The sequence below is a fragment of the Phyllopteryx taeniolatus genome, chromosome 6, assembly GCF_024500385.1.
Source record: "Phyllopteryx taeniolatus isolate TA_2022b chromosome 6, UOR_Ptae_1.2, whole genome shotgun sequence".
NCBI lineage: Eukaryota > Metazoa > Chordata > Actinopteri > Syngnathiformes > Syngnathidae > Phyllopteryx > Phyllopteryx taeniolatus.
In genome coordinates, this window is record NC_084507.1 from 2,166,301 (window position 1) to 2,180,386 (window position 14,086).

General features: G+C 45.1%; 1 protein-coding gene across 11 annotated transcripts in view; it reads right to left on the minus strand.

Annotated features, from left to right (window-relative positions):
* cep192 (centrosomal protein 192) overlaps positions 1 to 14,086 on the minus strand; it is an 86,153-nt gene that overhangs the window by 57,314 nt on the left and 14,753 nt on the right. For 10 of the 11 annotated variants that reach the window (XR_009788927.1, XR_009788926.1, XM_061776235.1 and 7 more), the window contains exons 14-20: positions 13,021 to 13,219; positions 11,942 to 12,091; positions 11,737 to 11,801; positions 6,214 to 6,435; positions 5,812 to 5,953; positions 5,579 to 5,661; positions 5,089 to 5,376 (exon numbers count right to left, since the gene is read on the minus strand). Coding sequence is in view for 9 of the 11 variants with exons in the window: in XM_061776235.1 (XP_061632219.1) it covers positions 5,089 to 5,376; positions 5,579 to 5,661; positions 5,812 to 5,953; positions 6,214 to 6,435; positions 11,737 to 11,801; positions 11,942 to 12,091; positions 13,021 to 13,219 (1,149 nt within the window). In the remaining 2 variants the exon portion in view is untranslated. The remainder of the gene's footprint in view (positions 1 to 5,088; positions 5,377 to 5,578; positions 5,662 to 5,811; positions 5,954 to 6,213; positions 6,436 to 11,736; positions 11,802 to 11,941; positions 12,092 to 13,020; positions 13,220 to 14,086) is intronic. The other variant, XM_061776232.1, reaches the window with a different exon arrangement.

Consider the following 14,086-nt stretch of genomic DNA (forward strand, 5'->3'; position numbering starts at 1 on the left):
AAATATGCGCTCATTTTAGATTTGATACCTGCAACACATTCCAAAATGCTGGTACAGGGTCATGTTTACCATGGAGTTACATCATCTTTCCATTTAAGAACACTCAATAAGCATTTCGGAACTGAGGACTCTAATTGTCGAAGCTTTGTAGGTGGAATGCTTTTACCATTCTTGCTTGATGTACAACTTCAGTTGCTCAACAGTCCGGTGTCTCTGTTATCATATTTTGTGCTTCATAATGCGGCACACATTTTCAATGGGAGACAGGTCTGGTCTCCTGACAGGCCAATCTAGTACTCGCTTTCTAAATTTGGCCCTTGGAACAAAAGGTTTGGATACCACTGGTTTAAAAGAAGATAACCAGTTATTTGTGGATTAAACCATCTGAAGGCATCTATGAATTTTAAGTCTTTTAACTAACTTTTTATGAACTTCATTATGAATTTCTCACAGGGTTATTATTAACTAGTATTATTATAAAACCTATATGAACTTGAATGTATATGTTATACATTTTCACAAGTGTATAGGTATACACTTTTACAAGTGAGATTTAATTTTGAAAACCTCCTGAAAATAAATGTACACGTCAGTGTCTAATGCTGCCAGACCTAAAATATATTCCTGAGTTCCCATTGATGGGCTAACCTGGTGTATCCTGTGAAGACAGACTAAAGTAGAAATTTGACAACCCAGTTTAGATTAGCGTCAGCCTCACAGTTCTGAGGACCCGGGTTCAATCCCCGGCCCCGCCTGTGTGGAGTTTGCATGTTCTCCCCGTGCCTGCGTGGGTTTTCTCCGGGCACTCCGGTTTCCTCCCACATCCCAAAAACATGCATGAATTGGAGACTCTTAATTGCCCGTAGGCATGACTGTGAGTGCGAATGGTTGTTTGTTCCTATGTGCCCTGCGATTGGCTGGCAACCAGTTCAGGGTGTACCCCGCCTCCTGCCCGATGACAGCTGGGATAGGCTCCAGCACGCCCGCGACCCTAGTGAGGAGAAGCGGCTCAGAAAATGGATGAGTTTAGATTAGCAGCAGGAACAGTCAGGGGTGGACTTGGAAAAAATATATACTAATAATCGGCCCCGGCATTTTTGGCTTTCCCCTCATAATTAGTGGAGCACAACTGACTAGTAATGCATGTATACTGTATGTTCCCCGAAGGAATGTATTTTACAATTATTCCAAACCCAACTCTAATCATTGTGGTGAGGTGTATGCAGTATGTAGTCTCTCTCCTTAACTGCTACTGCATCAGCCTGGCCTGACTAGACACAGAGGGAGAGGTTATTGCAAATTATAATGTAGTAAATTGAAAACAATTTAAAACTAAATTAAAATGGAAACGTTTGAACTTCCTGGAAAACCTTGCCACAATGTAAACCAGTAAAATCCTGCAATAAGGAACTATCCAGCTAATACTTGCTGCTCCATCTTATTTCAATGGGTTCTACCAATTTACCCCTATTCAGTATCATTACATTTTTATTTTGTATAATAATTGGAAAGGCTCATAGTCATGCGTAACACCAGCCAAAATAACAAAAAAAGGGCTAGAGTTTGCTTTAGGGATGCTTACATACTTGTAAAAAAATTAATTAGCCTTATGGCTAATTAGAATTTTAGATAATCATGACTTTGTCCATCATATACTGTAAGCTTTGTGGAAAGCAAATAAGAAAATTTACTCAACATGTATATTTATACCTCCTGATAGATGTATAATCTATTTCAAACTGTGTCATCAACATCCTAGCGATTAGAAGTATGGTGTCTATTAACTCCACCACTTTTGGTTGCTCTGTTTAATTCAACTGATTTGTTTATTCCCATTACTGAAATAATTTCTAATATTATTTTCTTTATATCCCTGATATAGCAGCTCAGGCTTCAGGTTCAAAATGTTTCTGACCTTAAAAAGCTACAACATGCATTTGCATCAGGCAAAGAGAGGCAACTCTGTCTTAAAAGCATTTGACACGGTCTTACTCTTATTTAATGTGGGCATACCCTTTGCAAAAGTAGTTTTGGACTTTTTTTAACACTTACTTTTGAAATGTTTAAATTGCTAAATATTTACGTGTCATTCATTTTACGTGTCATTCATTTCACCGTTTAACTGCAGTATAGACTTGCACCAAATTTAAACTACTATGCAGCCTTGTTCGATCCACCTTTAACCTAAATAGCTGACAAACTAAGACTCAGCCTCATATGGACACTTGTTCGTGATCCAACACTTCTAAGCGCTGACCATTTGCTATTTTATCAGATTAAAGTGCCATGGCTACCACATTTTTTGAGTCTCCAACAGTTTGTCAAGTGAACATCGATATTTTTTGCCCATTTTGCAGCAGCTAAAATGAGATTATTCAACTTTTTGTTTTTGCACATTACGCTCTTTGCTCTACACTACTATGAAACACGCAGCACGAGTCACGCTGTCATTGCGTTACAACTGGACCACGCAAGAAATGGGTGGGGCCGCTTTCGTCCAATAGCCTGATTGGTTCACTCGATTGTCTATATTAAATACGGACCAATGGGCCATCCCCTCTAAATTGTGGACCAGTAAGGGGGGACCCAGCAGCCTCGCAATCGGCCCCAGAGGACTGCCGGCCCACCTGTATGCCCGATGTCCAGTCCACCCCTAGGTACAGTATAGATTCTTATATAACCTTACAGATTCTGTAAGAATCGCAACGTTAGTCCCAGTTCCAATCAATTTTCGACAGTGCCTTACCTAGTACTCGCACGCTTTTACTACAAAGCTACGCGGTTATAACACGTGCAGAATGTAGCTTGGCATTGTCATCTTGAAATAAGCAGTGACGTCCGTGAAAAAGACGTGCTTGGATGGCAGCATATGTTGCTCCAAAACCTGCATGTATCTTTCAGTAATAATGGTGCCTTCACAGATGTGCGAGTTTACTATACTTTGGGCACTAACACGCCCCCATACCATCACAGATGTTGGCTTTTGAACTCTGTGCTGATGAAAATACGGATGGTCCTTTTCCTCTTTGGCCCGGAGGACACGACATGCATAATTTCCAAAAGTAATTTGAAATGTGGATTCGTCAGACCACAGCATACTTTTCCACTTGGTGTTAGTCTATCTCAGATGAGCTCTGGCCCAGAGAAGACGGCAGTGTTTCTGGGCATTGTAAATATATGGCTTTTGCTTTGCATGGTTGAGTTTTAACTTGCATTGGTAGATGTTGCGACGAACTGCGTCAACTAACAATAGTTTTCTGAAGCGTTCCTGTGCCTACGTGGCAATATCTGTTACAAAAAGGTGACACATCTTTAAAGGTCTCATATTTTGGCTATTTAGACCGCCATAGAGCGACTCTCCAACATGGACAGAGTATAAAAGTGTAAATTTCATTTTTTTTTAAAAACAACAACTTGGTTTTCTCACACGAGTGTCCAGAAAAGTTCCCTCTGACAGCTACTTCTGTTTGACCCAGTTTTGAATCAGCTTTGGTAATATTTCACGAAGACCGCCCCTTCCCTCTGATTGGTTGCCTCCGTGTAGAAGACCCACTTGTGAAAGCCACGTGTGCATTCAAGTTTCACGTTTTGTTATATTGACAGCGCTGGCTCAAGAGCAGAGAGGAAGGTGGAGATCTTCGCTAGTGACGTACATAAACTCAAGAAATTTGAATTATTTGATTTCAGGACTCCTGGCAGAAAAAATGTCTGCAACTCAGGAATGCATGGACGATTTTAATTCGTATTTCACAAGTTTACTGAGGCGCCGTAGAGACAACAGTAAAACCCAAATTCTAGAAAAAGTTGGTTTTGAAAAATATGGGACCGTTAATGCAGTGCCGCCTGAGGGATCGAAGGTCACAGATGATAAAATCCCTTGCAACTGTATGTTGAGAAACGCAGAGCTGCTTACCTATAGAAACTCACTTCCAGAAAAAATCATCCAAATGTGTCTGAATTTCCATATTTTCTAAATTTTGTCAAGAACATTACTGCGGGACAGTTATTGCACTATATTATGTAACTGGATAAAAGTAATTCTGCATTTGCACAATATAATCATTATTCATTAATACATTACTGCCTCAATGTTTGTTATTTTGTTTTTATTGCATCAACCTTGTAATGGCGGATGCAGTCGCAGCCTGAATCAAAGTATTTTGTGAACGTACTTGTATAGATGTCATCTCTTGCATGCCATTTATATTATATACTTATATTTCCTATATCCACTATTGTTACTGAAATGTTGGAAATTTCCCTATTGTGGGACTACACAAATATTTATTATTCATAATAGACTTAAGGTTACACCGTTCTCAGATGATCCCAGTGATGTATTAATTCATTTCCGGTTCAGAGGGCACCTCGTGAGGCTGTGAATTATTTTACATTCATATCTCCAGACATGTATTAATTAGCTTGTTTTGTTGTTCAAACTTGATTATGTTCTGCAATAACGCGGTTACACAGAGACCTGTGTGACAAGTATACTGTCACCCAATCTCTTATTTCAGTGTTTTGCGACTTCATGAAACGATAGCTTAACAGTTAGCGTAATGCTTGTCAGTCTTTTTCTACCCACTCCTCGCCCTCCCTTCATGATATTGTAAACAATACGTGTAAGAAGCATGCTAAGAAGTGTAGCGTATTCATTACCAAGGAGGCGATGATTGCTCACGCACTTGTCCACAAAGTGGTGAATCTCTCCCTATCCTTGCTCGTCAACAACTTTGAGGGATGTTCCTTTTATACCCAATCTTGACCCTCACCTATTTCCAATTAACCAGTTCATCTGTGGAATGTTCTCAACAGGTGTTTTTTGAGCATTTCTCAATTTTCCAGTCCTTTGCGGAACTTGTTTCAGGTATCAAATACAAAATGAGAGAACATTTGAAAAAAATAATAATAGCAACAACAACAAACATTTTTTTATCAGTTGTCAGTTCTTATACTACGCTCAAGTGCATATTGGTTGAAAAGGATTTGCAATTGATTGTATTCGTTTTTTTTATTTACTTTTTACACAACATTCCAACTTCACTGGAATTGGGGCTTGTAATTTATTGTTTAAAAGAAAAGCCTTACATGTTCATCTGGATGAGGTTCCACTACGAATTTCTCAGGTCCTGTAGGTTGAGCGGGCTCTGTCCGATTCCTCGCCCTACTTTTCTTGGACAGCTCCATGATCATGGCAGCCAGCTGCGATGGGTCAGTACTGATGGATGCATCTGCAATGGCTGATGCAATTGTGCTGATACTCAGCATAAGATTGCTACTGTTATTTTGGGGTGATACGCCGCTCTGATTCCACATATTTGACGCAGAGCCAGGCCCCATGTTGCAGTCAAGAAGAGCTTCAAGAGAATTATGGTCCTAAAAATAAGAAATTATATGATGATGATTATGTGAACTAATTTAACCACTGCTATCCAATGATTAACAGAATATAAAGTATTGTCATATTTGTAAAGTAAAATCCATTGGCACATATCGACATGGTCCTGTTTGCATGGAAGTGATTGTAACTAGTTGCTCAGGGTGTTGACTCCCACAAAAAAAAAAAAGATTATTTTACCTTCTGTTCACAAAGCCCAGGCTCTGTGTTGCCTTTTGGTGACACCCTTTCACCAGAAACCACAAAGGTTTTGTCCAGATCATCTGCAAACATTACTATAAATTAGGAAAAATTGTAATGACTCCAAAGATGTCATTCATTGTTGATCTTTCAGGCCTGAATGATTATGACGAAGAATATTCATCAAATCATCTACGATTCAGTTGGTCAAGTTAACAACACTGTGGACTTACCAGGACTTAGTGTTTTATCTGTTTCGCTGACTTCCATGGAGTCACTGTGAGGAAAGCTCTCCTCATTTGGGAAGTCAGAGGGCTGAATTAGTGCAAATGGTTCCCTCTTCTCTGGAGAAGTTATAATATACCCAAAAGATGGCTGTATTGTTAAGGACACAAAATAAGTTACAGCTTGTCTGAAAGGGACAAGCTAAGGCAAAAAGACGTGGTTGCTAGAGATATAATGACAGTACTTTATCACACCAACTACTTTAAGTTGCAGAAAACCTACTTTAAATTAATTTCTGTTCTCTTCAGACAGTTGAAAGTTTATGTGAGAAATAGCTCTCAATAAGGCTTAAAGTGAACTCAACAAAAAAAATAAACAAAATTCCATAACAGCAATACTTTATCACTGACCCGTTTAATCGCATCCACGTTATTACCACTGCCGAGACAGCCCAGGGCTTCAGAACGTTGTTCAAAAAACTGCCCTAATGACAGTCGCAAGTAGCTTTGGTCCCCTGGATTAAACTCAGAGGAAACTTGAGAGGCCCTCATCAAGATGTGGCTGCTAGTACCAGCTTTCCAAGAGTCATTCTGAAAGGCACTGTTGCTGCTATCTGGGACAATCTGCTCCTCCTGCATGAAAAGCAATTTCCAGTAAAACTGAAGGAATAACACTGATTGATCCAGTGATCTCATATGCTTTGCAACAATTGTAACTCAGCTCCACAATAAGAGTCAACATTCTAACCCACTGAAGCTACTTCAGTCAGAATCATTTATTTCATGTGGGCCCACATCACAGAAATGTTGGGGAAATATTATTCTCCTATTTTTTAAGCCACACCAAAGTGATTTGGAAGCTCACCCTGACTATTTGACATTGATGTTTATTGGAAAAAGACATTTCAGGCCAGTCAGAGACTGCGCGATGCGGCCGAACCCAGAATGGACTATCGCGAAAAAATTGGTTGACTCACACGTGCACACTGAGCAATTTGCTATATGGACGGCCTAAATGGTGAGCCTGTATAGGCTTACAAGACGACCGATCAGGCAAGCGTATGAAAAAAAACTCATATGTAGGGATCTCACAATATTCACAATATCTTGAAATTAAGTGCCTCTCAAGCTCACGTGTCGTGGGCAAGCAAACATTTTTGGGCCCATCGGCAAAAAGTTAACTTCGAGCCCATTGTGTATGTCCATCTATTTTCCATAACGCTTATCGTAACGAGGGGTCGTGGGCATGCTGGAGCCTTTACAAACTATCTTTTGGCGAGAGGTGTGTGTGTGCGCGCATATATATGAATGTGTGTATATAGGTCTTCCCACACGTCTTCCATTTAAGGATTGTGGAGGCCACAGTGCTCTTACGAACCTTAAATGCAGCAGAAATGTTTTTGTAACCTTGGCCAGATCTGTGCCTTGCCAAAATTCTGTCTCTGAGCTCTTCAGGCAGTTCCTTTGACCTCATGATTCTCATTTGCGCTGACGTGCACTGTGAGCTGAAAGGTCTTATAGACAGGTGTGTGGCTTTCCTAATTAAGTCCAATCAGTATAATCAAACACAGCTGGACTCCAATGAAGGTGTAGAACCATCTCAAGGATGATCAGAAGAAATGGACAGCAGCAGAGTTAAATATGTGTCACAGCAAAGGGTCTGAATACTTATGGCTGTGTGATATTTCAGTTTTTCTTTTTTAAATCTGCAAAAATTTCAACAATTCCGTTTTTTGCTGTCAATATGGGGTGCTGTGTGCAGATTAATGAGGAAAAAGGATAAACTTAAATGATTTTAGTGAATGGTTGCAATATCACAAAGAGCGACAAATTTAAGGGGGTCTGAATACTTTCCGTACCCACTGCGTATCTATGCATGTCTGTATGTGTGTGTGTGTGTATCTATATCTATATCTAGATATATATCTATATATCTAGATATAGATCTATATCTATATATAGATACATATCTATATATAGATATATATCTATATCTATCTATATAGACCCCTCCTTGAGCCGTCACCTTGTCGTGGTGGAGGGGTTTGTGTGTCCCAGTGATCCTAGGAGCTAAGTTGTCTGGGGCTTTATGCCCCTGGCAGGGTCACCCATGACAAACAGGTCCTAGGTGAGGGACCAGACAAAGCACGGCTCAAAGACCCCTAATGATGACGACAAACAATGGACTTCGTTTTCCCTTGCCCGGACGCGGGCCACCGGGGCCCCCCACTGGAGCCAGGCCTGGTGGTGGGGCTCAAAGGCGAGCGCCTGGTGGCCGGGCCTGCACCCATGGGGCCCGGCCGGGCACAGCCCGAAAGGGTAACGTGGGTCCCCCTTCCCATGGGCTCACCACCTGTGGGAGGGGCCATAGGGGTCGGGTGCAGTGTGAGCTGGGCGGTGGCCGAAGGCGGGGACCTTGGCGATCCGATCCCCGGCTACAGAAGCTGGCTCTAGGGACGTGGAATGTCACCTCTCTGGCAGGGAAGGAGCCCGAGCTGGTGTGTGAGGTCGAGAAGTTCCGACTCGATATAGTCGGACTCGCCTCCACACACACCTGGGGCTCTGGTACCAGTCCTCTCGAGAGGGGTTGGACTCTCTTCCACTCTGGAGTTGCCCATGGTGAGAGGCGCCGAGCAGGTGTGGGTATACTTATTGCCCCCCTGTACGTTGGGGTTCACCCCGGTGGACGAGAGGGTAGCCTCCCTCCGCCTTCGGGTGGGGGGACGGGTCCTGACTGTTGTTTGTGCCTATGCACCAAACAGCAGTTCAGAGTACCCACCCTTTTTAGAGTCCTTGGAGGGGGTGCTGGAGAGCGCTCCCGCTGGGGACTCCATTGTTCTGTTGGGGGACTTCAATGCTCACGTGGGCAATGACAGTGAGACCTGGAAGGGCGCGATTGGGAGGAACGGCCCCCCCGATCAGAACCCAAGCGGTGTTCTGTTATTGGACTTCTGTGCTCGTCACGGATTGTCCATAACTAACACCATGTTCAAGCATAAGGGTGTCCACACGTGCACTTGGCACCAGGACACCCTAGGTCGCAGTTCGATGATCGACTTTGTGGTCGTGTCATCGGACTTGCGGCCGCATGTCTTGGACACTCGGGTGAAGAGAGGGGCGGAGCTGTCAACTGATCACCACCTGGTGGTGAGTTGGCTCCGATGGTGGGGGAAGATGCCGGTCCGACGTGGCAGGCCCAAACGTATTGTGAGGGTCTGCTGGGAACGTCTGGCAGAATCCCCTGTCAGAAGGAGTTTCAACTCCCACCTCCGACAGAACTTTGCTCATGTTCCGGGAGAGGCGGGGGACATCGAGTCCGAGTGGACCATGTTCCGCGCCTCCATTGCTGAGGCGGCCGACCGGAGCTGTGGCCGTAAGGTGGTCGGTGCCTGTCGTGGCGGCAATCCCCGAACCCGTTGGTGGACACCAACGGTGAGGGATGCCGTCAAGCTGAAGAAGGAGTCCTATCGGGCCTTTTTGGCCTGTGGGACTCCTGAGGCAGCTGATGGGTACCGGCTGGCCAAGCGGAATGCAGCTCTGGTGGTCGCTGAAGCAAAAACCCGGGCATGGGAGGAGTTCGGTGAGGCCATGGAGAAAGACTTCCGGACGGCTTCGAGGAAATTCTGGTCCACCATCCGACGTCTCAGGAGAGGAAAGCAGTGCACCACCAACACTGTGTATAGTGGGGATGGGGCGCTGCTGACCTCGACTCGGGACGTTGTGAGTCTGTGGGGAGAATACTTCGAAGACCTCCTCAATTCCACCGACACGCCTTCCCATGGGGAAGCAGAGTGTGGGTTCTCTGAGGCGGGCTCTCCTATCTCTGGGTTTGAGGTCACCGAGGTAGTTAAAAAGCTCCTCGGTGGCAGGGCCCCGGGGGTGGATGAGATTCGCCCGGAGTTCCTAAAGGCTCTGGATGTTGTGGGGCTGTCCTGGTTGACACGCCTCTGCAACATCGCGTGGACATCGGGGACAGTGCCTCTGGATTGGCAGACTGGGGTGGTGGTCCCCCTTTTTAAGAAGGGGGACCGGAGGGTGTGTTCCAACTACAGGGGGATCACACTGCTCAGCCTCCCTGGTCAGGTCTATTCAGGGGTGCTGGAGAGGAGGGTCCGTCGGGAAGTCGAATCTCAGATTCAGGAGGAGCAGTGTGGTTTTCGTCCTGGCCGTGGGAACAGTGGACCAGCTCTACACCCTCGGCAGGGTCCTCGAGGGTGCATGGGAGTTCGCCCAACCAGTCTACATATGTTTTGTGGACTTGGAGAAGGCGTTCGACCGTGTCCCTCGGGGAGTCCTGTGGAGAGTGCTTCGGGAGTATGGGGTACCGAACCCCCTGATACGGGCTGTTCGGTCCCTGTACGACCGGAGTCAGAGTTTGGTCCGCATATCCGGCAGTAAGTCGGACTCGTTGGAGGTGAGGGTTGGCTTCATCAAGCCGTGACCTCCAACTCTCATTGGAGCAGTTCGCAGCCGAGTGTGAAGCGGCTGGGATGAGAATCAGCACCTCCAAATCTGAGACCATGGTCCTCAGTCGGGAAAGGGTGGCATGCCATCTCCAGGTCGGGGATGAGATCCTGCCCCAAGTGGAGGAATTCAAGTATCTTGGGGTCTTGTTCACGAGTGAGGGAAGAATGGAACGGGAGATCGACAGGCGGATCGGTGCAGTGTCTGCAGTGATGCGGACTTTGTATCGGTCCGTTGTGGTAAAGAAAGAGCTAAGCCGAAAGGCGAAGCTCTCAATTTACCGGTCGATCTTCGTTCCTACCCTCACCTATGGTCATGAGCTGTGGGTCGTGACCGAAAGAACAAGATCCCGGATACAAGCGGCCGAAATGAGTTTCCTCCGCAGGGTGTCCGGGCTCTCCCTTAGAGATAGGGTGAGAAGCTCGGTCATCCGGGAGGATCTCAGAGTAGAGCCGCTACTCCTCCGCATTGAGAGGAGCCAGATGAGGTGGCTGGGGCATCTGATTCGGATGCCTCCCGGACGCCTCCCTGGTGAGGTGTTCCGGGCATGTCCCACCGGGAGGAGACCCCGGGGACGACCCAGGACGCGCTGGAGAGACTACATCCTTCGGCTGGCCTGGGAACGCCTCGGGATCCCCCCGGAAGAGCTGGATGAAGTGGCTGGGGAGAGGGTAGTCTGGGCGTCCCTGCTGAAGCTACTGCCCCCGCGACCCGACCCGGATAAGCGGTAGAGAATGGATGGATGGATGGATATCTATATAGATATCTATCTATATATATCCATCTATATATATCTATATAGATATACATCTATATATCTATAGATATAGATATATATATATATATATATATATATATATATATATATATATATATATATATATATATATATATAGAGAGAGAGAGAGAGATATATATAGATAGATATAGATATATATAGATAGATATAGATATATATAGATAGATATAGATATATATAGATAGATAGATACACTATACTTGTATGGCTTGGCAACAGCCAGCTGGATCTCGCTAGTTTAAAATCCGGAAATTTATTTATAGCGTGTGAAAGTTTATGTGCATTTTAATTGGCATGACGCAACAGTGCTTCCAATTTTCAATTAACGCAAAAACATGATCCCTCGGCCACTCATGAAAACTAGTTGCCTAACACCACACACTATGCGTCGGGTTTGGCCGCATCGCTTTGTGTGCGGTAGGCTTAGCAGTGCAAAGTCTATGCAAAGACAAAAATCGTGTAAACTGCAATCGGAAGAAAAAAATAATAATAATCACTCAAAATGAATTTGGTTCTTGCAATAACAGAAAAATAACTAATAAGTATAAATAATAATAATTTATACTGTAACAGTAGAGCCAGACAAACTTCTATGAAAGGGCCTGACCAAGTTAAAACCCCATTGCTTTGCAGGGACTACAAAAAGCATCACATTTCTAGGTTACCAATACCTGCATAAATTGGTGCTCCTTTTCAAACTCCTCTTGATCTTTGACTATCTTTTCGAAAGCATCACCTGAAACAAAAGAAAACCTGAGTGCGGAAAATATACTGTCTGTCATATGACACACACATAAACGGCATAAACAATGTGTTCAGTGACTCAAACACACATGGGGATACAGGTACAGTATTTTGGGAGAACTTGATACATACCGGCGGAAACAAAGTCCTCAGTTTGAAATTGCCCATCGTTTTGTGTTGCCTTCTCATCAACTTCCTTCTCAAAGGAGCTGTAATAAGCTAGATCTGTTACCCACTGCCCTTCTTCATTTTGGTACACCACACTATGAGGGGCATTTGCACCTGAAAAGACAAGCAATACTCATAGGAGGCTATACAGTGCTTTGCGTCTAGCCATTACTAGTATCTGTTAAGAACAGGGATTCTCAAACTTTGGGTCCAGCTCGGGACACCTTAGAGTGGGGACATTTTTCCAAGGACCCCCCTGATAATTCTAACACCAACTAAACATTTATTTTCTGGAGAAAAAGAATGCCCAACAATGAAATCATTGCTGAAATATAAATTACAATAAGTTGCTGTTTCCCCCTTTGTTTTATTGCAAAGTAATAAAACAACGTTTATTAAGCAGTCCATTAGAAAACACATACAGTGCATGGTAAATAGACTGCCTTATATAGCGCTTTATCTACACCATCGCAGTGCCCAAAGCGCTTTACAAAGCCACACACACACACACACACACACACACACACACACACACACACACCAATGGGCGACTGCTGCCATACCCACTGGGAAAAAATCAGGGTTCAGTGTCTTGCCCAAGGACACTTCGACGTGGACAGTCGTAGCCGGGATTTGAACCAGTGACCCTTCGATCACTGGACAACCCGCTCTACCAAATGAGCCACAGCCGCCCAATAAGTACACAATAAGACAAAAGGAAAGTACATCAGGAAAATCTTTATATTTAATGACAATTAGTTTTTACCCGATTCCCTGACAAAGAAAAAAGAATCTTAGAAATGTCACCTGCACCGTCCAATATGCAGGTATTTAGTCACACTAGATGAATTTTTGGCTAACAAGTTACTGAATCGTTTCAGTTATCGTTCTAAATGAACCAATATCGTCCTTGAATCAAATCAATCATGAATCGTGACTTGAATCGAATTGTTGTTAAACGAATTAGTACCCACCTTCAACCTGATTGTAAACTCTTTATAAAACGGCAATACATTATTTCTACTTCTTTTGTAAACACCAACCTTTCTGAAACTCCAATTCCACGCTGTCTGGACAGGTGTTCCATTCATGATCTTGCTCCTCTGCCACTCCTTGACAGAAATATTTTGGCTCCAGGGAGGTAGAAAGATAATCGTTATCTTCCTCACTGGTAACATCTGAGGCCTCAGCTGCAGAAGTGTTACCACACGGCCCTCCTCTTAAGTTCGACGAAGGCGGCACCTGTGTTAAGATTTATTTTTAACCAATCTGTCACACTACCATTTAGAAACCTTGTCCTGCACTAATAGAAATGGAACATTTCAATGACAATAAAACTCTACTACTCAAAGACAAAGAAGACAAATTATGGACACAGGTTTCCCTTGCCCGGGCGCAGGTCACCGGGGCCCCCCTCTGGAGCCAGGCCTGGAGTTGGGGCTCGAAGGAGAGCGCCTGGTGGCCAGGCCTGCACCCATGGGGCCCGGCCGGGCACAGCCCGAAAGGGTAACGTGGGTCCCCCTTCCCATGGGAGGAGCCATAGGGGTCGGGTGCAGTGCGAGGTGGGCGGTGGCCGAAGGCGGGGACCTTGGCGATCCGATCCCCGGCTACAGAAGCTGCCTCTAGGGACGTGGAATGTCACCTCTCTGGCAGGGAAGGAGCCCGAGCTGGTGTGTGAGGCCGAGAAGTTCCGACTATAGTCGCACTCGCACAGCTTGGGCTCTGGTACCAGTCCTCTCGAGAGGGGTTGGACTCTCTTCCACTCTGGAGTTGCCCACGGTGATAGGCGCCGAGCATGTGTGGGTATACTTATTGCTCCCCAGCTCAGCGCCTGTATGTTGGGGTTCACCCCGGTGGACGAGAGGGTAGCCTCCCTCCGCCTTCGGGTGGGAGGGAGGCTACCCTGACTGTTGTTTGTGCCTATGCACCAAACACCAGTTTAGAGTACCCACCCTTTTTGGAGTCCTTGGAGGGGGTGATGTAGAGCGCTCCCGCTGGGGACTCCATCGTTCTGCTGGGGGACTTCAATGCTCAAGTGGGCAATGACAGTGAGACCTGGAAGGGCGTGATTGGGAGGAATGGCCCCCCCGATCAGAACCCGAGCGGTGT